Below are 26350 nucleotides of genomic sequence, written 5' to 3'. Positions count from 1 at the left end.
TGAGGTAAACTACAGAAATAATTTCATCCGCGCTGTAGTTCATGTTCATGTCGTGGATTCTGTCAGCCTCTCCCTCTGTCGCCCCCTGTGGCGAGACTATAGCATCACACTCCATTGATTGGCCGTGGCACAAACTCTCCGCCTCTTGTCGCCGTTGTCTCCTGCGGTGTGTGTGCGGCGGCGGTGAAATTCAGCTAAAAACGGACTAAAAATGGCGCTTACTTCTCAAGGAACAAAGAAAAAAGTTTGCTACTACTATGATGGTGAGTACTGGGGTTGCTGCACTCTAAACCGCTGGCGTGTTGATGAATCAAATCCGCCTCTCTGCACTAACAAAGGTTACCGTTTCTTTTTTTTTAACCTCCTGCTAACCTGGCACTGTTGCTAACGTAGCTAGCTCGAGTCGCAGGCGGCTTTACAGCATCTGAGCCGCTCACAGTCCCGCTGTGTCCGAGCAGAGCCTTAATGTTCCAATAATATTTGCTCAGACTGTCTAAATACTAGGATTTCTTTTCAGATGTTGCTTAAAAGCGTTTTCTTCCGGACCTTGTTACTTTAACTGGACTAGTTAATGTTACTAGCTAGCAGGCTAACAATGGGTACTTCATTGTTAATACAGTTGGTTAATAGTAGGCTAACACTTGGTTAGGTCGTCTTACTTCCTTCAGATGTCGGTGGTTCTGGTTAAAAAAACCGCTTTTCATCGATATTGACCCACAGTGCACTAAATCCTCCGTGTACGCCACGAGTTTGGACTTTAACAGAGACTCTTTGATCTGCGTGTCTTGGCTTGAGGTCCTTAACAGACCTGCGTGAAGTTACAGCTGGATACCTTCACAACCTTTTCCGCTGCATGGATGTTTCATACGTGCAAACCTCTGTACTTCAGCTCTGCTTCTCCTAACTGAGGTCGTGACTGTAGAGTAAAATAGTAATCCAGTGTGTTTTTATTTGTTCTCATTTCAGGTGATGTTGGAAACTATTATTATGGACAGGGGCATCCCATGAAGCCCCACCGAATCCGCATGACACACAACCTGTTACTGAACTATGGCCTCTACAGAAAGATGGAAATATACGTATGTGAAAGTTACAGTCTGGATGTGTAAGTTTGGTTTTAGTAGCTGTAAGTAATTTGCCCCTTTTTGTTGCAGCGTCCACACAAAGCGAGTGGGGAGGAGATGACCAAGTATCACAGTGACGATTACATCAAGTTCCTGCGTTCAATCCGGCCCGATAACATGTCAGAATACAGCAAACAAATGCAGAGATGTAAGAGACTTGCTGTTTAGCTAAAGTCAATTAAACTGATTGTGTACGTTGACTAATTTTGTGCTTTTCTTTACAGTTAATGTGGGGGAGGACTGTCCAGTGTTTGATGGATTATTTGAGTTTTGCCAGCTGTCAGGCGGGGGCTCCGTTGGTGAGTTTTCTTTATTTGAACTCTCATCAGAGAGGCATGCAGCATCTTTCAGTAATAATGTCAGTAATCTGCTAAATTCAACATAATCTGATTCTCAATTCTCACATCCTCGCGGTCCTCCAGCCGGTGCTGTGAAGTTGAACAAACAGCAGACAGACATTGCTATCAACTGGGCTGGAGGCCTTCATCACGCCAAGAAGTCAGAGGCCTCTGGGTTTTGTTATGTCAATGACATCGTGTTGGCTATCCTGGAGTTACTGAAGTAAGTCAAAAATGCTACAGCAGGGAAAAGGGAAGTAAAAGTCTCTGCAAATTACTTCTCCAAAAGATACAGTTTTAGATGAGTAGATTGAAAACAAAAGTTGAGGAGGTCCCACACTCTTATCAGTGATCAGTGCAAGACAGATGGGTTGGTAGGAACTATAGCACGATACAAACAACTTTCACACAGCCTTAGATGAAGAATTATAAGTATGCACAAATTGGAAAAGGCAAAATAGCTTGATTGCTCATCAGACTCCCTATACTCAGTATAAATCCATCAAAAGTCATACCAGGAGGTGTAAATAAAGGCATGAATGATGACAAAAACACTGTAGAAGTCTCAAGGCCCACCAAAATCCAAATTCAATTCAAAAGACCACATTTGGGAGGGCAGAAAAAGAAAAGACGACACTGCATACCAAAACCTCATTCCAGGTGTAAAACATACTGGAAGAAGCATCGTGGTTTGTGGTTTCTTTGGTACCTCACAGCTGATAACAAACTGTTCTTTGAAGAAACTGTGTTGTTGCAAGATGAAGGAAGCCACTGACCCAAAGCACACAAGTGATATAGCCTCAAAAGTAAATGACGATATTTCTGACATTATGTGGATTCCAAGAACTTTTCCTTTTATTTTCAGATACCACCAGAGAGTTCTGTACATAGATATTGACATCCATCATGGAGATGGTGTGGAAGAGGCTTTCTACACCACAGACCGTGTCATGACCGTGTCCTTCCACAAGTATGGAGAGTACTTCCCTGGCACCGGTGACCTCAGGGTAGGTCTTTGATGAATAGATTTCAAAATGTCAGTGTGGTAATGCAGTCAGTTGATATTTGCTTTGTTCTCTGTAGGACATCGGAGCTGGAAAGGGCAAATATTACGCTGTGAATTACCCGCTGAGGGATGGGATTGACGATGAGTCCTATGAAGCCATATTTAAGCCTGTGAGTAAAAAAAAAACTATTGGTAACTTTTGCACTTTGACATTTTTGTACCGAAACATTCGTGATAGTGTTTGTGTTGTTTGTGTAGATCATGGCTAAAGTGATGGAGATGTACCAACCCAGCGCGGTGGTTCTCCAGTGTGGAGCCGATTCGCTGTCTGGAGACAGGCTTGGTTGCTTTAACCTCACCATCAAAGGTTGGCTAACTAAAACAAAAATCCTCTTCTCTTGATCTAAATTGGACTGAGACTCTAAAGAAGGCTTAATGATTGTTTCCATGTTGTTTGCTTTAGGTCATGCTAAGTGTGTGGAGTATATGAAGAGCTTCAACCTGCCACTGCTTATGCTGGGTGGAGGAGGCTATACTATCCGTAATGTGGCACGCTGCTGGACGTATGAGACTGCCGTGGCCCTAGATACCTCCATCCCAAATGGTGTGTTTAAATGTCTTTGCTGTAATTAAGACACAGACGTTGGGTAACATTCTTCTGTGCTGGTCCCACGAACTAGCAGCAAACTTTGGTTTCATAGCACTAAAGGAGGCCAGCAGCCTCCTTAAAGCATTAACATACTTTTAATAAAACTTGCTTCACAGAGCTTCCATACAACGACTACTTTGAGTACTTTGGGCCAGACTTCAAGCTGCACATCAGCCCCTCCAACATGACCAATCAGAACACCAACGACTACCTGGAGAAGATCAAGTAAGCTCATGAAAATAGATTAAATTAGTATTTTTTTAACCTTTTTTGAGCCACAACACATTTTATAGAACAAAAATATCCCGTGGCACCCTGCCAGCAAAACATGTTCCAAAATGACACATTGCAGCCTAAAACAGAACCTAAATCAGCAATTTGGTCTGTTTGCTTACACGCAGGCCCAGGTTTCACACAGAGTGAAACCTGGGCCTGTTAAATGAACACAAATCTGGTATCCTGGCTAGAATTGAAGAAAGGCATACACAAAGCTCTTCCTCAACAGCTCTTTAGTTTTTATAGCAGCCTTGCTGGAAAAGAGCAGCTCACATAGGTTGTGGAAAATGTTTTGACTGAAAAATCCTCTTTCTCCCCTCTAGGCAGCGCCTGTTTGAGAACTTGCGGATGCTCCCTCATGCCCCTGGTGTCCAGATGCAGGCCATTCCAGAAGATGCAGTGCAGGAGGACAGCGGGGATGAGGAGGAGGAGGATCCCAACAAGCGCGTATCCAGTAAGAACCTTCACACAGACCCCAGTTCAGTTCAAACTGCCAGACGGGAGAGTGTAACATGTTCAAATTTAACCCCTCAGTTCGTTCTCGTGACAAGAGGATAGCCTGTGAGGAGGAGTTCTCTGATTCGGAGGATGAAGGTGAAGGAGGCCGCAGAAATGCTGCCAGCTTCAAGAAGGCCAAGCGAACTAAATCCGAAGGAGAGAAAGAGGGAGAAGAAAAGGAGAAGAAAGGTGAGGGAGAAACAAAAGGTATCTATGCTTTTCATTCTCATCTCACCTATCTCATGTAGTTCTGTAATATCATGAGCACTTAAATATGATTTTTATGGCTCTCGGGGTGGCTGATGCTATTTTTGTTTTTAACAGAAGTCAAAGAAGAGGAGAAGGTGCCAGAGGAGGAGAAAATGGACACATCAAAGTGAGAAAACAGTGCACACACACACATTGACCCTGTTGTCCAGGAGGTGGTTAAGTGGGAATGCTAATAATGTCCTTACTCGCTGTTACTCTGGGTTCTTTAGGCCAAAAGAGGAATCCAAGACACCTTGAGGTCCTCAGCACCCAGTGACGCCAATACAACAGATCAGAACGGAGATTTTGTTTGGATAAGACTGCTGCAGTGGAAGCAAATAAAGGACTTTGACTTTACAATGAGACCTCTCTCCATGAGAATGGAGACGGGTTCTGTGTTTTTCTAGAAAACCTTTTCAACTTTGCTGTTAATGGACTGAAGTGTTGTTTTTGTATACGGTTTCGTTTTTTTATGCTCTTATACTTGCTTTCCCCCCCTCTTGTGACCAACATTGTAAAAATGGCTTCGCAAATGTCTGCTTTTATATATCTGATGGATTTAATTTATTTAAATCATGATATTTTGGCTACTTTATTTTAGGTATTTCAGTCCCACTTTTGTCCTGTGCCTTTGAATATGTAGTTGAACAGCATGCTGGTACCCTAGATCCTTTTCTGTAATGTTGTGTCACTGGTCTTGCCTGCCAAAGTCAGTGAGACGCTTGAACATTCACAATTAGCTTTTATGTGGCACATCGTAAGCATATTTTTATATTTTAGGTTCTAGTTTCTGTCCTTTACAGCCACGATGACATCTGTCTGATTTCTGGGGCTCCCGGGTTGCGATATTGATAACGTTTTGTCAGATTGAATCAGACTTAGTGTAAGGCTTAGATCTCACAGGAACTTGAGAGGCAAGACATGTCAGAGATCATCTGTTGTGTGTGTATATATAAATTTGTATTCTGAAAAACATCAGTAAAAGTGTTCAACACAAAAGACGACAGCTTCCAGATGTTATTGAGCAACAAAAGGTCCCGTAGTTTTCAGTTTTGTTTGGAAAAGTTTTAATTCTTTAACACAAGAATACAATGCATTTTGATATAAAAAGGCTAGCCCTATTGTCAACTTGTCTTCATACATTAAATGTGTAACAATCCACGCTTTAGCCAGTGCAGCTCAGCACTTTGTAACCTATTCTCTTAGATTGAGCTGCTTCAGAGTAAGTCACTCTGCACCCCAGCAGTGTTGCTGTCCAGCAGGTCATCCTGCTCTGTAGATCCCACTTCAGTGTCCGTCTCCCTGTATTGCAGTGCTGGTGTGGTTTCAGCAGATCTCCGCATCTGAAATATGAATGATTTCACATGATGTTTTCCAACAGTGGGGATGGGATAGAATTAATAGCACAGGTTTACTTCATGGTGGTAATAAGATGTCAACTTCTAATCTCTTGGTTAGAGCTACGGTACTGCAAAGCTATATATGCAGAAATTGGTTCAAAACAGATCATTACGCTGCACCGATGCTTCAGCTGAAAAATAAATAAAACTGTTACGCACAAATATTAATTTAATGGAAGAACAATTTTAATGCATCAGATTCGGTATTAATTACAGGGCTACGATGACAGCGATACATTTCTTGCGTAGCTGGCTTTTTTCCTTACTTCAAATAGGTGAGACCTTATTAATATGAGCACTGGAAAAGTGCTTAAAGTGCACACGTTCAGTTTTTAATATTGTTCTAGCGCACAGAGACACTCAAAGTCTGCTGCTATTTCTGCATCAACCTCCGTGTTTAATTTCTTCACGTTTTTTTAAAATTATGCCATTTTTTTCCTAAAATTAATCATCGCTTCCCTTCTTTGCTCTGCTGCCACTCAAAAGTGATCAGTGACTGTAAAAACAGAACCAGAGAAGGATAGCTGTACATGTATGCTGGATGGATACTCCAATTCCACCAACGATAGTTATCCAGTCAGACAAGCAAGAGATATTATTCACACTACTGCAAAACAGAAGGCACAAGTGATAAGAATAGGAAACATGGTCGTTAAAATGATCAAATAAAACTATTCTTGTACACAAACTTTCTCTTGCTAGAGAGACCAAGAAGGACGTCCCACAGATGGCGATATGACATCTTCAACATCTTTGCAAATTTTCTTTTCAAAGTATTTCTCAACCAAATCTAGACATGTGACGTCTGGCTGAAGATTACATGTCTGCCTTTTTAATATATATTTATTACAGAGAGATATCATTGTAAGAATGTCAGGTAGAAAATTATCGTTATCATTTTCCTCACAAAAACAAAATCTTGAAATTTGTTACTATGATGTGACCCTAATAAGTAATGTACCGCTAACGCTGCTGACAATGATCTGACTGTCGCTTACCCTGTTCTTCACACGTGGCCTCTTCCTGCATGGACAGAGGTAGAGGAATGAAGTGCAGGCAGCAAAGCAATGGAAGGAGAACACTGCTTCCACAACAGACATAAAGATGAGCGGCAGCCACAGAATGATGGTGGTCGCCTTGATGAAACAAAGTGCAAAACTGATCACCACACAACAGTTCAAATCAGAAGTGCGGTCACTAGATGAATGTTTATATTAAACTTACATAGATACGGGTGGGATCAAAGGGGCATTCGTTTGTGATGCTAAAAGAGCTAATATTCTGAACGGCTGCGTTGCATTGTGACAGCAGGGCCTTTCCTTTGGACATAATAGCTGTAATCACAGAAGCTAACAAGCCCACGGTGGAGGCAGACGCCAGGAAACCTGCTATGAAACTGAAGACCAGCAGGACCCATATCTGCAAAAACAACACGACGAAAACAGAGTTGGTACAATTCGAATGATCTTGAAAGTCAATACTTGGAATGACCACCTTTAAGTACTATTCAGGAAAAGTTCTCCAGGCTTCTTGAACGACATTCAAAGCTTTGTGGGACTGTGGGGAGGCCAAGCCATGACTCAAAATGTCCCACTGTGTGTTTTTCCATCCAAGTATGCTTTTTTGCACTGCCAAAACAGCGCTGGGATTATTGTCATGCTAACAAATAAATCAATCAAATGAAGCTGTGGCCAATTAGACACATTCCTGACGGAAAGTGTGTGATGTGACTGCACATCAGGCTAAGATATGCTAAGATCTAAATTTTCAGCCAACAGCACTCTGGGTAAAACTGCTATTTTATGCCTGTCAAACTGTTATTTTTAAACTGCAGCATTTTTCATAGAGTCAGTTGAAGAAACTGGAACAAACTATGTGATTTTTGTGACAGGCTACTTGTAACAAAGTTCCTAAAGAAGCAATTTGAAATGCGTTCATATAGGTCAGTGTTACGTGGATTAACAAAAAAAAAAAAATCTCAAAAACAATCATCTGAAAATTTTCAGATACAGATACAAAAAAACCAAAGCAAAAAAAAAAAACAACAACTTTGGACGCTAGCTTTAGAATGCCTGGAGAACTATTGCTCAAGAGTCTTGATGCATGCTCAATCACCCAGGTAAGTAAATCTCCAAAAGTTGATTCTGTTCATCTGGACTGAAAACACTACGTCCAGATGATCAGAGTCAACTTTTGAAGTATTGCTCAAGAGCACTCCTTGGTAGCACAATATAAAGAAGTGTGAGTTGGCTAAAGCCTTTTGAGCTGTAGTGTATGTTGGGAAGTGATAGAAATATTTCTCCATGATAGAAAAGATGACATTTAGCATGTAGCTGATGGCACAGATTGTTCAGTGAAAACACATCCAATGTTTCAAACCTGTTTGGAGCTTACGCTTGCATGCAAGTATGTTACGTATTTAAATCGTTATCTACACACACACACGCACTGAGTCACAAACAAAAAGCAGGTTCTAACAGCAACCCGGAATCAAGAGCCATTTGGCAAAGTGAATATTTACCAGGATCCTGTTTTTCTTGTTTCTGGATAGGACTATAGCTGTTATTCCACAGATCCCTCCCTAAAGAAAAACCAGAAGTTCAGCAAAAAAAGATGATTACTCAGACAGATGACGCAACATGACTCAAACATTCAGTTTAACATTCAAGTGACAGAGAGGACACTCCAGCTGTATACTGAATGTGCCATTGTGATGGTTTGATCATGTTTCTGATTGTAAATTTGTCTCTGTAAACCTGCTTCTCCTGCAGCTTTTAAATGGGTTTGTTTGTTTGTTTAATCCAGGGATTGGCCCTTTGGTGTGGTCAGGATAAAGCCATTAATGACCCTTAAATATATGTCCTGTAATTTTGTCTCTTTTTTTCCCTTTTAATATGCAGTATGTAACAGTACGCAGCTGTCAGTCCTAGCCCTTACCAAAAGACCTGCCACGATAGCGATGATATTGGCGATGGGGTACACCAAATTCTTGACCTGGCGTTGCAGACTGATGTGTCTGAGCACAGTGCCGTGCACCAGTGCTCCAAGAATAAAGTTTACATGGCCCACCAGCACCAGCGCCAACCCCATCTTCATCAAGACTTTGTTGTCCTTGAGGTTGGCACAGCATAGTCCTGAGGGAAGCCAAAACCAAAAATATGTTATCTTGAAATCATGAGCTTAACTTAGCTTTGAACATGATGATCTCTGCCGCGGGGGAAACGGATAAACAGCTACATCATCATTGCATTGTGTGTGCAGCAGTTCATACTTTCTGACAGCTGTGTGCACATCAGCTTGACGCGTGTGCATACAAGTTTATTAAATGTGAACTGAACTGAAATACGATCTCAATGTGAAACACTGAGACCTTGTGTGAAGTTAGTGCAGACTTTACCGTGGCTTATGCAGAGTTAAAAAGGAAGCGGGGCAGCGGTTAGCACAATATGAGAACAAGGCAGTAACCACAATTATCCCCAGCCCCCTGCAGAGAGGCCTGAAGATGTCTTCCACTGCATGCAGAAAATACTGCAGCTGTGGTAAGACTGCAGGTCTCAGCAGGCTCACGCTGCACTATTCTGTGTCCCTCGTTTTAAGAGTGAAGCACACATGTTTAGAGACCATGTAAGCAAATCCTGAACCAAACAAGACAAAGCTCAGGGTGGGGTGTTCAAACATTTATCAGCACACAGAGGTGGCCCAATGGTCCGCTGCTCTCACGCACAGGTGGGTGCTGTTGAAATACTTGTTTTCAGTCATAATATTGGCAGTTTGTCCTTTGTTGCCACACATTTTCCCACCGCAGTGTAAAGTAGCAGTAACAGTACTGAATTCCCAGTGTGAATAGATAAAGTATAAGCTAATCCTTTCACCTTTGTTTGGCTCCATACTTTTAAAGGATGCTTAGAGGGGTACAGGCTCCATACCGTACTATCCTATCCAAACTGTTAGCATCCAATAATTCACAGCTATCCAAAAGATTCACTTGTATATCAAGGAAAGTCTAAAGAAATATCACTGATAGTAAAACCCAACCATACGATGGGTGGATTATTCTTAACTGGTATAAATGGCGAGAAAAACACTAAAATATTAAGTTATAATAGAACAATAACACTGTGGTTTGATTATGTCTCTTCCTCACTGAGCTCCATGTTCAAAAGCACAGACCACGCCTAGAAACTTTAGCACGTACATTCCCCTGCTCGGTACCTGCCAGACTACGTGAAAGGTTAACTCACCTGTGCCCGTCTTTCTGTTTCCTTTGTTTTTCATATTATTGTCGTTTGTAAATTCATTCTCGACAGCTTTCTGACTCGACCGTTTTTCGGCGGGTTGTCGGTTTCTTCTAAACGCCGCACACCTGGGAACACACGGGCTCTACCTGAGCGGAAGCTCCGCCCACGATACCTTAAAAAAACAAAACAAAACAAAACAAAAACACTCCAGTGTCGGTCGGAGGCAATAACAAGTATTCATATGTTTACAAACAATACAGCTTTATTCACATAGGCTATTGTTATAGTTTATTAGATTGTTTTTAGATTTTAAAAAAGTGTCATGATCGTGATCCCATTATTAACCTCCTTGTCAGGGTCGCAGGGGGACTGGAGCCTATCCCGGCTGTCTTAGGGGGAGAGGCAGGTTACACTCTGGACAGGTCGCCAGTGTGTCGCAGGGCTAACACCTAGAGACACACAACCATTTCCACTGACCTTCACGCACACCTGTGGGCAATTTAGAGTTACCAATTAACCCAACCCCACTAACTGCATGTCTTTGGAGGGAGGGAGCCGGAGTACCCGGGGAGAACTCCACACAGAAACACCCCGGCCTGATGGATTCAGGACCTTCTTGTTGTGAGGCAACAGTGCTAATCCCCATGTCACCGTGCTTCATGATTGTGTAATTTATTTACCACAACGGCAGGTTTAAGTGGACTCAGACAAACCTTGTCTGTTGCTGGGAAATACTCTTATACTTATGAATGCTGTTGACTGTAGCTTATATATTCTCTGCAAAAAGTATAAAACTAAACCTGGATTTAACCTTCCTATTCTCCCAGAATGAGAATATAGGCCAATTGTTATTTACAAGACCAAAAGTCTTGAATCACCCCTCATTTCTTTATATTTTGCAAGGAAATTGGGAATTAGTGCAGCTACTTCTTAAAACGTGTAGACTACACTATATGGAAACAGATAAGGCACAAGCAGAGTTTGTACAAGTCTAACAAGCCTTGAGGGGCCGGGGAGTATTCCTTTCTGTGTTTTTATATTCAGGTATGCTTTTACTGCATTGTTAGTGCGCTTGGGATCATTGTCATGCTAAAAAAAATGAAGCTGTGGCTAATCAGATGCTTTCCAGATATCAAAAAGCTTTTCTACATTAATAATCCCATTAATGGGAAACACACCATGTTTGAAATGGAGCCCCAAACATGACAGCACCTCCACTGTGTTTTACAGATAGCTTTCAGATACTGTTTCGTCCTCCTCTTGTCCAGTTTCCTCAGTTTTTAAGGACTGCATGATATATGCCAAGGTTTCAGCTGATAGCTTTCTGGGAATCCCTTTGTGCAAAAGTAATATTTCATGCCTGTGAATATATTTTATCTCTGACAAAGATTCTACTAAAGAAATGGGAACAATCTGTAAAATTCTTTAAGACAAAGAGCCAAAAGTTACAATTTAAATTTGTTTTTTGGTTTTTTGTTCTAACGTGTATATTATGTGTAGACAAAAAACTGGTTCCTATGAGTTAGATCCCTTTTTAATGCTTAAGTGAGTCATATGTCGGTGTTAAGTGTCTTAACGAATGTAAAAAACACAACAAAAACAACCAAACACTCTTCCAAAAATTGTCAGGTACAAGGACGGGACTTAAAATGAGTGAAAATGTGGCCAATGTTCAAAGAAAACCTTTGAAAGACCCCCAGAAAACCCAGTGGAACCCTGTTTGGAAGCTAAATGTAAAGAAATGAGGGAGGCTCAAGACTTTTGCACAGCACTGCATTTGCCTGCTCAAGTCTTATATTGCTGGGGAGAGACCTAGGTTACAAATATAAAAATTTCCTGACTTTGCACAATCCATCACAACAATACCAGTGTCAAATAAAAGAAGAAAGTGTTGGGCAAATGCTCTGTATTCATTGGGTCTTAATCGATTAGTCAGCTGCTAAAAAAAAAGCAGATTAAAAACCACATTCAGTGCCCCAAATTCAAAATCTGCAACTATCCTTTGAAGCACCGCTCCTCTAAAACAGCAATAAGGATAATTATTAGGTTATTTACAATATCAAATAACAAAATAACTTAAAGCAAAAATTGGGAAACGTAAAGTCCGAAGTCTTTATATTAAGGGCCATCAATCAAACATTATTGTTTGCTCTGGGTCTAAACAGAGCGCGTTGTGTGTGACATCTTCTTTTACGCATGCGGGCCGCTTTGAGCGTTCACACTAGAGCGCGTTTGCTGTCGCATTTTATTTGTAGTGTGAACAAGCAGAAAAAAAAAATCGGATTTGATCAAAAAATCGGAATTGAGCATTAAGACCTGCAGTGTGAACGTAGCCTTAGTCAGCTTTTTGACAATGGCTCCACCTAGATGAGGCAGAAGGTGGTGTGCTCCCAGTTTATGTCTTTCTTTAATCTTTTATAACCAGTTTCCTCTTATGTGCTATCCTTCAACTCCTTTCATTCCTTGAAAGTATTCCAGAATTATAGTGTGATTTTGTTTTCTGCCATGTGTGCCGACACACATCTAACACATGTAATCTTAAATCTTAAATCTCGAGGTTCGCTCAACATAGAAGAAAAGAAAAGAGTTAAATTACATGTCTTTCATCTACTTAATAGAAGTATATAATTTTGAATATTTTTGCCTAAGAAAATTCTGTAACATAAATACAAGTTTTTTTGGTGTTATAGACATTAGATTAACCCAAACTAACCAAGTTTTCACAACTTTTGGTTTGTTCAGATTGTAGCCGAGGAATGGCCTGCCAGATGACTTAACCTACAAGTTTTCATGTTATCACCAAGCCCACAAACACCTTACAAACAGGCATAATTCTTATATCCAGCACCATGTTTTTTGTATTTGGAGTCTACTAAAACAGTTTTGTATAATTTATAGTTCCAAATAATCCTGACTTATCTTAAACTGGGCCTTGGTGCAACCCTTCAGTGTCCCTCTGTCTGAAACGAGCTGTTTTCAGCTCGTCTCCATATAAAGCCATCCTGTCTTTATGCCTTCTGGTTAGAATAGTTCTCAAGAACAGGTTTAAACGGCAGCTGGTTGGGCCTTCAACGGAGTGATTTCAAAAACCAAGTTCTGAACAACCACAAATGTGAACAAGATACACATTTTGCTTCATTTATTTTTGCATTTTTCACTAACAGAATCTTAGATGTGTCCCATCCACCTGCCGTGGGGTTAACACTGAATAAAGAATCATTTCCAGTCAGCTTCATTGGCTTGATTGCCAGCACCTGTCTCCACTATCGCTGCACCTTATTAATGACGCACTTGGCAAAGAGAATGAGCTGAATTGTTGGTCCTGTTTGGGGCTCATGATGGGGACTACGCAGATATCTTTATGTGTGTTTCTTGGTTGTGTTATTGCTGTTCAGTCTGTTCTGTATCACAATGGCAGATTCACCCAGGATGTTGTGGGAGTTTATGAAAATCGAGTGCCTTTTTCATTTGGAAGAAACTTTGATTTTACTCCGCAAGGCCCAATCTTCAGCTCCTGGCAATCCTGGACCCCTGACTTTCACAGGCTAGCTGGACTCTCTCCCTTCCTCAATGTTCCCAGAGTACAGGTGTATTGTGACGCATCTACACTAACCGTGCTGGTTGATAAGAGTGTCAGTGGTCTCAAACTGACTGGAGAGGAAATACAGCTGGGGAATGGCTGCTTCAGCAATGGAGAGCTTGCAAATGAATTTGTCTTCACTTATGGTTTTGCTGAATGTGGAACTACACCTATGGTGAGCATAAAGTTCTGTTGCAGTTCTGCATCTTTTTATGAAGCCTTTACCAAAACTGCACCATCTTACAGGTGGAGGATGACTTGGAGGTGTTCACCAACACCCTGTTCTTGAATCTGAGAAGAATTTCTCCCACCTGGTGGGAAACTCCCTCTGCAGTCCACGTGTTCTGTGTTGCAAAAAGGTATGTTCTTACTTCAGTGTCTGCAGCTAGTCACCAACCATACTTACAGTAGGTCCATGTATTTACAGGTTGAACAAGGTGCCAAAGTTTAGCGACACAGCACTTCCTGAGAATGATGACATTAGCATCAAAGCCATGAGTTGTAAGTAATAAAACACATCCAACATCAAGTTTTAGCTGCAGCTTAATTTGTAAACGCAGTTCTTTCCTGCAGCGTCCTGGACGAGCGCAGCAGAGTCAAATATCTACAAAAGAGGCCAGCTTGTCAATCTTCAGGTTTTGGCTAAAACCAGAATAAATCAAGAGGCTTTCATCCAGTCCTGCTTTGTCTCGGTGTTCCCTGAGCCTCGGGCCAAACCAAGGCAAACAGTCATATTTAACAAAGGGTGAGTTTTCAGTTGGGTGTCTATCTCAACTGTTTTTGTTATGTCTAACCTTCTGATTGCCTGTGATATCACTGCTTACTGCAGGTGCGTAACCCCACTGGGTTCCTCCACTACTAGAGTGACGTTTGTGGCCTCCAACAGCGCAGATGCGGTTAATTTTGTTCTGAACACGTCTTATCTCATTTCTGAGGTAAGTCTCTATAAACGGATTGCACTGATGTGCAGCTCTGAATCTTCTCTGAACTGAGTTGTGTACTCTTCTCTACAAGTTGTATATCCACTGTAGCGTGCTGATCTCAGGCCAAGGTGTCACCCCAGGCTCTAAATCCTGCAACTATAATGTGATTGAATCAAGGTATCAATATTCACATAATGTATGTGTTTGTTTCTTTTACCAATGTCCTATAAATGAAACTTTCCTTTCAGATGGGAGGAACTAAGTGGTGATTTGGAGGCATGTGAGTGCTGTAGCTCAAGGTGTAAAGCCAAAAACCTTCCTGGTGGTAAGTGCTTTGGTTTTCTGTCTGAAGGTGATGGAAGACAGAAACTTTATAACAGACTTGCTGCATGTCATTTCAGATGCCAAAGCTGTGGTCAGCACTGGTCCCTTTGTCATTGTGGATGAAGATGGTGAGAGAACTCTGCCTTCAATTGCCGAAGAAGAAAGCGCTAACGTCCCAAACTCCATGCAGTCTGCTCTTCCAGATCTTGCTGATGTGATAGTTTCTTCTGTTCCAAGAAGCAAGTTCAATGCTGGCCCAGAGGGTGTAGTGGCTGTAAGTCAGGACCCTGCCACCAGGCTGACGCTCTGGCTACCTGAACAGGTGCCTCCTCAGTCTGACTCAAATGACATTACCAAACTGCATTCTTCAATCACAAATCAAGAACCTCATCCGAATCCGACCAATGAGATCAAAGGTCAAAGTTTCAGTAGTGTTTCTCCGTCAACTATGAATTTGCCAACTATGGTTAACGGATGGAAGAGTCCTCCACACCCAGCTGTTCCAGAGGACTTCAAAAGAAAAAGCCGGTCTGGAAGATCTGGCAACTTTGACAGCAAAGAGGAACCGGTTAACTTTTCTTTGCCAGCTGAGATTAGTGTAAAGTACCTTATGCTGGTTGAACGGCCAAATTCAGCAGAATTGGACAACGCAGCTGCTGTAGAGGAATCCCAAAGTGAAAAATGGCTGCAGAATGAGATTAAGGACCCAAACCATGATGACCTGCCCCAGATGCTGACAGATGGTGCTATGATGCCTGAAGGAACAGTTGAAATCCCACCAATAACGCGCTCCAAACTCTCCTTTTCCAAAGCTGCTGATGGGTCGCAGACACTGAGTTATGAGGAAGAGGCAGTGGTACACAAGACAAGTCCAGTGGAAAGAAAACAGTTGAAACTAAAGGGGCTGCACTCAACTTTCTTGAATCTGTTGAGGTAAATGACTTGTTTGCAGTTAGCTGGCAGACTGTTTAATGCATGTGAAGATGGCTGATTTAATTTGGTTTTTGTTTTTCCTCAGGAGGATGAAGAATGCAGAATAACCACGGCATGAAAAGACTTTAAACTTGTACTTGAGATAAATAAAACTGATGTGCACTTATCTGGTCTCATGACTCTTGCGTTTTTTGTTTTGTTTTTTGTTTTTTGTTTTGTTTTTTAAATAAAAGTTGGATTAGTCCTTTATTTATCCAGGTAAAAATCTCATTTCCAAGAGAAACCTGGCATCATAGCAGCAAAAGTCTGAAATACAAGCTGCATTTTTTTTAATTTTTTTTATTATTTATTTATTTTTTAATGACACTGTCGACTAAATAAGGCAGTCATACTCATTCACAACATTTCTTCACCGGTGCTCAATAGTGCATCACATTATTAGCCTGTTTATGAAACGCCCCATCCTGGCTACAGTGAAAGGCTTTTATTCCCACCCAGATGTCGCTGTAGGGAGCTGGGCGCTGTAGTTGGGACAGTACCATGTGCGCTCTCCCTTTTACGCCGCATGCTCAGTGTTTTTTCCACCCCAAGTTTGACCCGGGCCACTATTTCCTCCGCACCGTCACTCTCTATAAAGTGCCCATGCTTGCCCCCACGCAGTCTCTTTCCCCGGCCACAAAACAACCGTGAGTGTCCAACTCACTGTTCCTGAAAAACTTAAAATAAAAATAATATAAAAAATATAAAATCCACAAAATCTTAAAAAGTGCAGATCTACTTAAAGAAATAGAAACCTTTAAAAAAAATAGCAAAATATTATTTTAAAAAAAACAAACATCAGGCCTCCGGCTTAACTCGAAGTTGTCTTTTTTAAAGGAAACACTTCAGTCTTTATCGCGCTGCTTTTTCCAGGTTTGGCATTTTCAAAACGCCCGATCAGCTGTTTGTGCAGCGTGTCTTTAAACCAAAGCGCAGTTTGGATCCGGATTAGAGACCATACCGACATTTTTCTGGCGTTTTTTAAAACGAAGCCTTGCGTTCATCCTCTGAAATCAGCGATATGAACACAGCGACGGGGAGTTATCCGATGGCTTCTCTCTATGTTGGCGACCTGCACCCCGACATCACGGAGGCTATGCTGTACGAGAAATTCAGCCCAGCCGGACCGGTGCTCTCCATTCGGGTCTGCCGAGACATGATCACCCGGCGGTCCCTGGGATACGCTTATGTGAACTTCTCACAGCCGGCTGACGGTAAGCAGGGATGGGATAGCTGTGCTGTGTGAGCACGTTGCCTCCACAAGGCGTGAACATGTTGACATTTCCAGCCTGCCATTGAAACTGTGTACAGAGCCTGAATTAAACGCAAATAAATGTGGTTAATTTTGCAGTGTGAAATGTTCATAGCAGTTCTTTAGACTGTATCAGTTATTTGACCTACATAAGCACGTCCCAGTTCTCGTGTATGGTTGGTAATATAGCAGCCTGTGTGTGTCTCTGATGTAATTCAAGCCCCCAGAACATGCAGAATTTAAACTGTCCTTAAAAGTTGGCCAAAATCAACAAACCATCCCCATAAATCACAGGCCTAGATTTGGGTAAATGGAGTCTTTTCCTACACCTTTTTAAAAACCAAAATGACCCATTTCTGTGCCTATTTAAAGGGCCAATGAGTTGAGTGAAACTAACTCCCATTGCCCTCTGCTGGCATGTTCACTGAAAGCATGAAAGAGACAAGCACAGCTGAGCCCACTGCACTGCTTGTTGCTTGTTTGTGCTGCTGCTTGTCTGTATATTCACTGCAAATGGAAAAACCTGATCCTGTTTCTATTTGAATTGAATCCCAGCTTTAATAGCTGGGATTAGTTCACACACACTTTTGGGTTATCTGTTATATCCTCACCACTTAAAGCTGTTAATATGTCATGATACACAAAAGTGAATGTATATGTAACCGTATCAGCAGTGCTGTTAAGTACCTTTTGTGATAAAACAGTTTCCAGTTACAATGCGGGAGTATCAAAGCACTGAGCAAAGGTAGCAGGTGTTGTGGTTCTCTTTGGGGGTGCGCTGACACTGTTTGTCCTATCAACAAAAAACACCTGTCACAGCTTATCTGCGCTCGAGTTGGTTACCAAAAGCCAAAGTAAATGAGAGGTTACGAGTGGCTCGCTTTCAGGATATCGTTCCGTTACAAACGTGAGAAGAGCCAAAAGTTAGAAGACACCATTTGTTACAAGAGGTGTAGACACCAGGGGGGAGGGGGTGTTGGCTGCTGGGCATTTATATGGAGTCCTGAGCACGTGTCTGTGGGGCAGTAGCTTTGTGCCTGAATAATACAGCTACTAATGCAAAACTATAACAAAGCAGTTGTCAGTAAAGAGCGTTTCATATGAAACAGAGCGGTCTTCATGCTTCACTGTGTTCCCTGCTGCATTTCTTAATGTCACAGTTGTATCTGTAAACAAACACAAACCTGGGTGTCGCTCTTCTGAGCATTCTTTTTAAACATGCCTCTTCCCCATCAGTGGTAGAGAATGCCCTACTCGCACTCCATGCCAGCACATACCTCTCAGGACCCCTCTCTAAATATAGCTTTCCCCTGTGCAGCCCAAAACGTGCCTGCTCCGTAATGCTTAAATAAAAAGTGGTTAACAATAATGGGTAATTCAAGACCGTTAGTGGCTCCATTTTCTCTTCTAAACGACACATCTGATATATGAGGTCAACAGAGGTCACTTTGGCCTTTTTTGAATAAAGTTCCCAACTCTGAACCTTCCCTAAGTCCCCGTTTTGTTTTTTTTTTGTTTTTTGTTTGTTTTTGACGGTGACCACACACCTTCCCTGAGCGCACAGGTTGTGAAGTACAATTGCAAACCAAACTGCTGATGCCAGCAGACGCAAGGCAGCTCCGCTTTGTTTACCAGACACTTTCAGCTGGAAAGTCGTGTGTGTGTGTGTGTGTGTGTGTGTGTGTGTGTGTGTGTGTGTGTGTGTGTGTGTGTGTGTGTGTGTGTGTGTGTGTGTGAACAAAAGGATGTTTGGCATATGCCCACATGATGTGTGAGGGGGTGTACATTTGTTCGCCTGGGCCTACAGATCACAGAATAAAGGTCAATGCAAACATATTACTGCTCATCTCTACCACATGAGCTGATATTCTGATAGTGTTTAAATGAAGGCCTGCTGCATTGCTAAGTGGCATGTGGCTCAGCAGCATGTGGTTAATCAGAACAGGGAGACATGTGCTCCAAGCTAGCCCACTGCAGCTGCCCCCCACACTTTTACCAGCTGCTTGCAGAAATCTCATCAGCCTTATTGTCTGCTGCAGTACCTTCACCCCTTTGAACATGTTAGCGGCCTGTTTTAACGCATTTAAGCGGTTTCTCTCTTTTATTATTATAGTGCATGCATTAAAAATGGCTGCATTATTATTGTTGCATGGTATCAGCAGATAACAGACCGAAGCATGACACATAAAGGTGACTGATATGTTTTCTGACATGTAAATAACCACCAGTGACCTTTCCTGTGACCTCTCTGCTCTTCCTCCGGCAGCTGAAAGAGCCCTGGACACCATGAATTTTGACGTGGTGAAAGGGAAGCCAATCAGAATCATGTGGTCCCAAAGAGATCCCTCCCTCAGGAAGTCGGGTGTGGGCAATGTTTTTATCAAGAACCTCGACAAGTCCATTGACAACAAAGCCCTGTACGACACCTTCTCTGCCTTTGGCAACATCCTCTCCTGCAAGGTACAGTTGACATAACACTGATTTATTTATGTATTAATTTATTTGCTGGTTTGAAATTTAACACATACATTTAAAAGAAAAAAAATCATGGTTCCAACAGGAAAACTAGTCAAATTGCACCTTGAGCATAAATAAAGTGATCAAGTTTAACAGAAGCCTTTTAGAGGACAAATGTAAAAAAACAACGCCTCAACTGCTTTTTGCCTCAGTTTCTGTAAAATGCACCAAGTTTGCAACTTTTTGGTAGTTGCACACGTTCAAAACAAGAAAAGGGAACAGGAATGTCCCCACACCTGTTTCTTCATTTGGACCTGTTAGGCCTTTCTTTAGTTTTTGTGGTCTGATGGTGAAGAATAGGTTCTATCCAATATACCCCCATATTGATGTCATAAATTAACTTTTCTCATTGTTGCATATTTTAATGCTTCAAGCTTTACTTTTGTGGGTGAATAACATGCACCTGAGGGAAAAACCAAAATGAGATGCTTTGGTAAATTATTATTTTGTAAGATTGACAAATTAGCACCTTTAGCACAGTTATTTATCACACATTAAATTTTATAGTCAGTAAATTACGTATTGTTGTGGATAGGTGACTCCCAGGCAACAAACTAACAAACACCGGGCAACATGATGGTATAATAATAGATCATATATCATTATATTCAGAGAGGATATATATGGATATACAGGTGATGTTTTTTGTCATAAAATAAGAACGATAAAGTGCCTTTATATGGTGTTAAAGGTGCATAAATATGAAACCTGTGGCAGCTTTAGCTGTTGTGGGTGGTTGTTAGGCAACATGATCACAATATCTGATATAGATAAGAACCTTCAGAGGTCTGAGATGTGCATGTTGGTTGCTGAACTCCTGACAGATTTGGCGTATTTGGTGCAAGATTACTCTTCCTGTGGTGGATGCTCACATTACACATGAAAAGTGTTTCCAGTAATGACGTCAGTTTATGTACAAATAATCCTTTAAAGCCAAAACCTCAGGATTCACTCCAAATGTTTGATTTCAGATAGTTTATAAGCTCCCCTCAAACTTTCTGTTTGTGAAGGTATTCCATTTGGAAAATGGATTTATTGAGGAGATAGACTGGCTTGTTCCAGACAGGCAATCATGCAAAGCTACTCTAGAAAAAAAGCATAATGGATCCTTTTAAACAGTATTGCTGTTTAAGCTTGTAGCCAATAGCAGCAGCCTAGAATCTGTTATTGTATCTTTAAGGGGAAAAAAAAAGAAAAGAAAGGAAACTTTAATTAAAAACAGTGAAAAAATATATGAAAAATTACAATTAAATTAAAGGAGTTTAACAATAAATCCATTTAAAACAGCAAAACATCATTTCTTCACTGGACACATCCAGAGAAGTGATAAAACCGATTTGAGTCGCCTTACGCCACTCTCCAAATGTCGAACTTGCTTCAAAATGAAAGAACTGCCTTCATTCATAGTCGTGTCTATGTGCGTCTCCCTGCACTGTAGGTGGTGTGTGATGAAAACGGCTCCAAGGGGTACGCCTTTGTCCATTTTGAGACCCAGGACGCGGCTGATCGCGCCATCGAGAAGATGAACGGCATGCTTCTGAATGACCGCAAGGTGTGAGTGTCTGATAATCTCTGAACTGGAGGTGTGGATGTTTAATGTTGTTGGAAGGCTTTTGAAGAATTTGCCTGAATTTCAAGCTGACTTTGATATAATATGAAAGTTATCATGATATTGAAAACCGCAGCTTATGTGCATCAGATCATGTTGTTTTCTGTGTCTAATGTATAAATCTGACTTGTGTGTTCTACGTTTGTGTTGCGTCAACTGACTTTTTGTGTCTTTTTTTCAGTTGGTGAGCTTGTGTGTGAATAATATGACTAATACACTCATCTCTTACTGCCGCCAGTCTGACGATAGCCTCTAAACTAAGAGACAACAGACTAAAAACCTCTTACCTTTCCTTCCTACCAGTTGCATTTTCTGTTGCCTCAGTTCACTTGCTGGTCACCCATCTTGGAGTGTTTGTGTGTGTGTGTATGACCATGCTTGTGTGTTTTAGTGATGGATCGAATGCAGGAATGCAATACTGGATGGCAGAAGGGGAGAGGTCATCATGGCAAGGTATATAAGATCATTTGGTCCTCCTCAGCTTTCGTTTGTACTGTTCCTCCATCCCTCTCCATCTACCTCCACATCAAGTTTTGGACCAAGAATTAAGATGGTTGCCACTGTGTTGTCTAGCATGCCGACATATCTGCCTGCGTCTGGTGGTATTAACAGCAGTTGAATGGATTGTACACGTTGTTCACCCCAGGAATGATGAGTCCCATGATGAAACGTAGCTGTGAATTTGTGTTGTGGATGTTGTCCCTGTTCTTGTGTTTGCGGGGTTAGGTTTTTGCTGATCATTCTTAACGTGGAACCCCGGACAGCCAGTGTTTTTGTAGACTGGAAAGTGGAAGTCAAAAGAGATGGAGTCTGGTTTGTTGTTTTTTGCTTTTTTCTCTTTTGTCAAGCCTGTTTTCCAAGAGTGTGCCTGTGCTACTCTCCCTCTGTCTTCAGGTTTGTGGGTCGTTTCAAATCTCGCAAAGAACGGGAGGCTGAACTCGGTGCCAAAGCTAAGGAGTTTACTAACGTTTACATCAAGAACTTTGGGGACGACATGGATGATGAACGCCTGAAGGAGATTTTTGACAAATACGGTAAATCTAAATTTGTTTCCTGATCATTTCCAGATGAAGAGCTGCAGCATTTGCAGCGCTCCTGCTACTTTTAGATCGCTCTGACCACTGGTACTTGCAGTTTCACTGTAGACCTGAAACTTGGAAGGACTGCAAAGCAAAACTTCTGTGTCAAAACTGCTCATCCTTCTTGATTAGGATCATTATGAGCAGTAGCGCAAGCATGAAGGTGGTGCATCTGATTAGTGGGGCACTGAGGAGCATGCACATCGTGTACTGTGAATTTGTCCTCCAGGGGAAGACCTGGAAGTGATCAATCAACCAAAAAGACCTAAAGTGTGGTTTATTGCTCCGCAGTCTTTCCAGACTTGGCTCCCTTTGACTTTGACCTCTCACCCAGAAGTAAATCCAACTTGAAGGGTCACTGTTTGGAAATAGTAAAGATAATCCAGTGCACACTCCAGATGCACAAATCCAGAACAGAACTTCCTGGGGGGCAGATCCGGTCTTGGCCGGTGCACTGGGAGCAATTTGTGAATTGTACTTTTAATGGATGAAGTTGAAAAATGTTGTGCTTCACTGATATTCCTGTGCAGCCACATTGTTTCATTTTCCATCCACTTTTTTTGGCCTTTGCAGGTAAAACACTCAGTGTGAAGGTGATGACAGACCCCAGCGGCAAATCCAGAGGGTTTGGATTTGTTAGTTACGAAAAACATGAGGATGCCAACAAGGTACTTTGTACTTTTGGAAATGTGTCAAGTGTGCGTTTGTCTGTTTTCTCTGACAAATGTGGCTTCATTTAAAGGCTGTAGAGGAGATGAATGGCACTGAACTCAACGGCAAGACTGTGTTTGTGGGCCGAGCTCAGAAGAAAATGGAGAGGCAGGCGGAGCTGAAGAGGAAGTTTGAGCAGCTGAAACAAGAGAGGATCAGTCGTTATCAGGTCTGCAGAAACTACTGGTCATCTGTCAAAATAAAAATCAATTAATTTTATAAACATTTATATTTCAATGTCAGTAAGTAAGCTGATGGTTCTGGATAAATCGTACCTTTTGTTTCAGGGAGTTAATCTTTATATTAAAAACTTGGATGACACAATAGATGATGAGAAACTGCGCAAGGAGTTCTCTCCATTTGGCTCAATTACAAGTGCTAAGGTAAAAATAGCTCAATACACTGAATAAATAAGAGACTTCAACACATAAGTTACCTCCCCTGTCTGTATTTTAGGTGATGCTGGAGGAGGGGCGCTCCAAGGGCTTTGGCTTTGTCTGCTTTTCCTCCCCTGAAGAGGCTACCAAGGCTGTGACTGAAATGAACGGGCGTATTGTTGGCTCTAAACCTCTCTACGTGGCTCTTGCTCAGCGCAAAGAGGAGCGCAAAGCCCATCTCACCAACCAGTACATGCAGCGAATAGCTGGCATGAGAGCCATGCCAGCTAATGCCATCATTAATCAGTTCCAGCCCACTAGTGGATACTTCATGCCAGCTGTGCCGCAGGTGTGAGAATCAAATTCAGGCTTGATGTGCATTTTAAAACTGATTGTATTACTGTGTTTAATATGAAAGGGCTATATTACAATCACAAATGCACAGATGCTTTTCACCTTCTTTGTTCAACTTTACTATTTTTGTTTAGAGCTGTAGTGCAGGTGTTATTGTGAAAAAGCTCCAAAAAGTGATTTCAGTCATGACCACTTGGTTAAAAGATGACTTCTTTTGCAAAAACAAAGAAAAGACAGAAGCTGGATGAGCAGCAGCGACACCTGTTACAGGACAGAGCAGGCAGTAATGCCATGCAAAGTGGAGATCGGTTGCAAAGTGCATTGCAGAAGCAGCAGCAACTTAATTCTTCTCCCCTTGAAAGCCTACAAGTAGGAACGCATGCATGTTCAGGGTGGTTTCTATCATATTTCAGGCCTGCTTGAAGAACAAAATGACTGGGTGTGCATCAGAGGTTAGTGAGGGTGGTCTCTGGCTATGAAGCTATCCTTGGAAAAACTCAAACTATTCTAATGGTCGTCCCACCGCATTTTTATTGATATATACTGAGGTGTCAAAACTGATCATTGAGGGTGCTGGGGTGTCCTCGAATGTCGTTTTTATGGGGGAAAGAGTTGATTTATGAGGACTAGCTACTACGGCCTGAGGCTGGGCTCAACATGGAGAGAGTATGGTGCTGTCAGGGTTGTTCTGATTGTCTCCAAGGACCCAAAATAATAAGTTTGTATTGATCACACATTTGACTTTCTTGCATTCATCAGGCTCAGAATAGGACTACATACTATGCACCCAATCAGATCGCTCAAATGCGACCAAATCCCCGATGGCAGCAACAAGGTGGACGAGGTCAAGGTGAGCCTGTGGACCATGATGGAGCGCATGTCTGTGATATATTGAACATTATGCCCATACTCACATTGTTTTTATCTGTTCTTTCATCACTTCCAGGGGGTTTCCAAGCAATGCCCAGCTCGCTGCGTCAGCCAGGGCCCCGTGCCAACCTCAGACACATGAGTCCTAGCAGCAGCACACAAGGCCCACGAGGTGCATTCACAAAAAAATAGCATCAATTCGTTGACTACGGGTTTGGAATTTGAAATCAATGATATTGATGTTATACAAATGTTTTCCGTGTTATTAAAACTGTAATTTCTTCCTCGTGGTTGCTAGCTGGTGGTCAGAGCATGGGTCCTCGTCCTTCAGTTGGAGTCCCCGGTCCTCGGGCCATGCCTCCTTACAAATACGCCACTGGTGTCCGTAACCCCAACCCCCAGGTGGTGCAACCTATTGCCTTACAGCAGGTATCACATTAACTTCTCCCACATTAAGCATCCAAATGTTGACACATTGTTCCTCATTAAGTCTTAACTGTGCCTTCCAGACTCAGCCAGCTGTGCACGTTCAGGGCCAAGAGCCCCTCACGGCCTCCATGCTGGCTGCTGCACCTCCTCAGGAGCAGAAACAGATGCTGGGTAAGACTGACAGATACAAACAAATGCTGTTCAGGGTTTTGGTTTTTGGGCAAATTTATACTCACTCACAATTTTTTTTTCTCCGTAGGGGAGCGTCTGTTCCCACTGATTCAGACCATGCATGCCAACCTAGCAGGAAAGATCACTGGCATGTTGCTGGAGATCGACAACTCTGAATTACTACACATGCTTGAGTCCCATGAGTCTCTACGTTCAAAGGTACCTCGCTACCTCAAGCACACTGAATAGTCTGGTATCCATTTTCTAAGCTGCGTCATGCTCATGTTTGTGTTTGTACAGGTAGAAGAAGCTGTTGCAGTTCTACAGGCTCACCAGGCGAAGAAAGACGCCACCCAGAAAGTAGGTGGCATGGCTCCTACTGCTGCTGCTGCCACATCCTGAAGACTCTGAGCTATTCTAACTTGGTATTGAAATCCATGTTTAGTCAAGCTAATCAATCAGGTTCATTAGGCTATAATAAAGATTGTGCGGCACTAATGGGAAGACATTGTGTTGTTTCAGAGCATAGAAAACTGAGAGGAGATGGGAAGAGACGCACTACGCTGGAAAGCTCAGTCTTCTGAACAATCGCACGAAAACAAAAATCAAGAAAAAAAAGGAAAACATTATTTTAAATGTACACTTTGAAAAAATATTACATAATGCATAATTTTGTAGTTCTGTAATACTTTTAACGCTGCACACCAGATGCAGTGATGCAAATGAATCTTGAACAAAGGCCCTTTATTTTGTGGCAAAGGAGAGGAAGTAAAAAGAGCCTTGTTCTCTGTCTTTGCTTGAAAGCTTCATGTTGGTGTGAGATGACTCCTCCATCCTAACACGTTATCAATGGGTGTGTGGTAATTTCAATAAAGGGATGATATGTCCAGGCGACTCACCTTGTGTTATTTTAATTGAGAAGGAAAGTGTGCAGAAGCGGAGAAGCATATCAAGTAATCTGTGAAACGTGATGGAGGTAATGTTATGGCACGGGCAGTGGAAGTAGACCACCAGCTTTAATGATCATGTGATTGTTGATGGAAGCAGCAGGATGTGATGTGGAGTGTGCAGAGCTATAGACTCTGCTCAGGTTCAGACAACTGTAATGAAGCCGCACAGAGAGCACTACAACGTGCAAATGGAGAATTACACAGAGCTGCAAAAGCAAGAGTTTACTCCAGGTAAATAAATCTAGATAATCTTCAGTGGCCAAGTCAGGCATCTGATCTCAGCCCAATAGAGCAGCCTTTTCTCATTACAGAAGATAAAACTGAAGGCACAGACCCACAAACCAAGCAGCAACTGAAGGTGACTGCAGTGACAGCCTGGCCGAGCATCTCAAGTGATGAAACGAAGCACCCGATGATATTCATGGGCTCTAGTCTTTCAGCAGTCATTGATTTT

General features: G+C 42.0%; 4 protein-coding genes across 6 annotated transcripts; 3 read left to right on the top strand and 1 right to left on the bottom strand.

The window, feature by feature from the left end:
* The first annotated feature begins 109 nt into the window (after positions 1-109).
* On the top strand, positions 110-5139 carry LOC102299140 (probable histone deacetylase 1-B). 2 transcript variants are annotated; one of them, XM_005922318.3, is made up of 14 exons: positions 110-263; positions 967-1079; positions 1155-1272; positions 1349-1423; positions 1547-1685; positions 2328-2469; positions 2546-2638; positions 2727-2835; positions 2932-3072; positions 3234-3342; positions 3717-3847; positions 3928-4080; positions 4216-4267; positions 4371-5139. In XM_005922318.3, the coding sequence occupies exons 1-14, from the start codon at positions 212-214 to the stop codon at positions 4396-4398; spliced, it is 1455 nt and encodes a 484-aa protein (XP_005922380.1). In that variant the 5' UTR covers positions 110-211; the 3' UTR covers positions 4399-5139. The 2 variants fall into 2 exon arrangements, with proteins under 2 accessions (XP_005922380.1, XP_005922379.1); XM_005922317.3 differs by having other exon boundaries at positions 3928-4098.
* Positions 5140-5183: 44 nt separating this feature from the next.
* tmem54a (transmembrane protein 54a) lies at positions 5184-9946 on the bottom strand. The gene is made up of 6 exons (XM_005922320.3): positions 9782-9946; positions 8478-8674; positions 8062-8121; positions 6765-6959; positions 6539-6676; positions 5184-5483 (listed from the first exon to the last, which is right to left on the bottom strand). Exons 1-6 carry the CDS (start codon positions 9813-9815, stop codon positions 5358-5360), a joined length of 750 nt encoding a protein of 249 aa, XP_005922382.1. The 5' UTR covers positions 9816-9946; the 3' UTR covers positions 5184-5357.
* A 3124-nt stretch (positions 9947-13070) lies between these two features.
* zpcx (zona pellucida protein C) lies at positions 13071-15704 on the top strand. The gene is made up of 9 exons (XM_005922321.3): positions 13071-13533; positions 13605-13717; positions 13786-13859; positions 13932-14103; positions 14188-14293; positions 14373-14458; positions 14530-14606; positions 14683-15538; positions 15624-15704. The coding sequence occupies exons 1-9, from the start codon at positions 13114-13116 to the stop codon at positions 15643-15645; spliced, it is 1926 nt and encodes a 641-aa protein (XP_005922383.1). The 5' UTR covers positions 13071-13113; the 3' UTR covers positions 15646-15704.
* A 486-nt stretch (positions 15705-16190) lies between these two features.
* Positions 16191-25833, top strand: pabpc4 (poly(A) binding protein, cytoplasmic 4 (inducible form)). 2 transcript variants are annotated; one of them, XM_042220800.1, is made up of 15 exons: positions 16191-16791; positions 19096-19289; positions 20785-20900; positions 21850-21989; positions 22608-22702; positions 22777-22914; positions 23033-23128; positions 23202-23471; positions 24236-24326; positions 24423-24518; positions 24645-24775; positions 24856-24946; positions 25035-25165; positions 25247-25306; positions 25469-25833. In XM_042220800.1, the coding sequence occupies exons 1-15, from the start codon at positions 16599-16601 to the stop codon at positions 25481-25483; spliced, it is 1857 nt and encodes a 618-aa protein (XP_042076734.1). In that variant the 5' UTR covers positions 16191-16598; the 3' UTR covers positions 25484-25833. The 2 variants fall into 2 exon arrangements, with proteins under 2 accessions (XP_042076734.1, XP_005922384.1); XM_005922322.2 differs by having other exon boundaries at positions 25247-25371.
* The last annotated feature ends 517 nt before the right edge of the window (positions 25834-26350 follow it).

The sequence above is a fragment of the Haplochromis burtoni genome, unplaced genomic scaffold (genome assembly GCF_018398535.1).
Source record: "Haplochromis burtoni strain Fernald_Lab_line unplaced genomic scaffold, NCSU_Asbu1 Contig_55, whole genome shotgun sequence".
Classification (NCBI taxonomy): domain Eukaryota; kingdom Metazoa; phylum Chordata; class Actinopteri; order Cichliformes; family Cichlidae; genus Haplochromis; species Haplochromis burtoni.
Note: the sequence above shows the minus strand (reverse complement) of the source record. Positions and strands in the feature narration are given on the sequence as shown.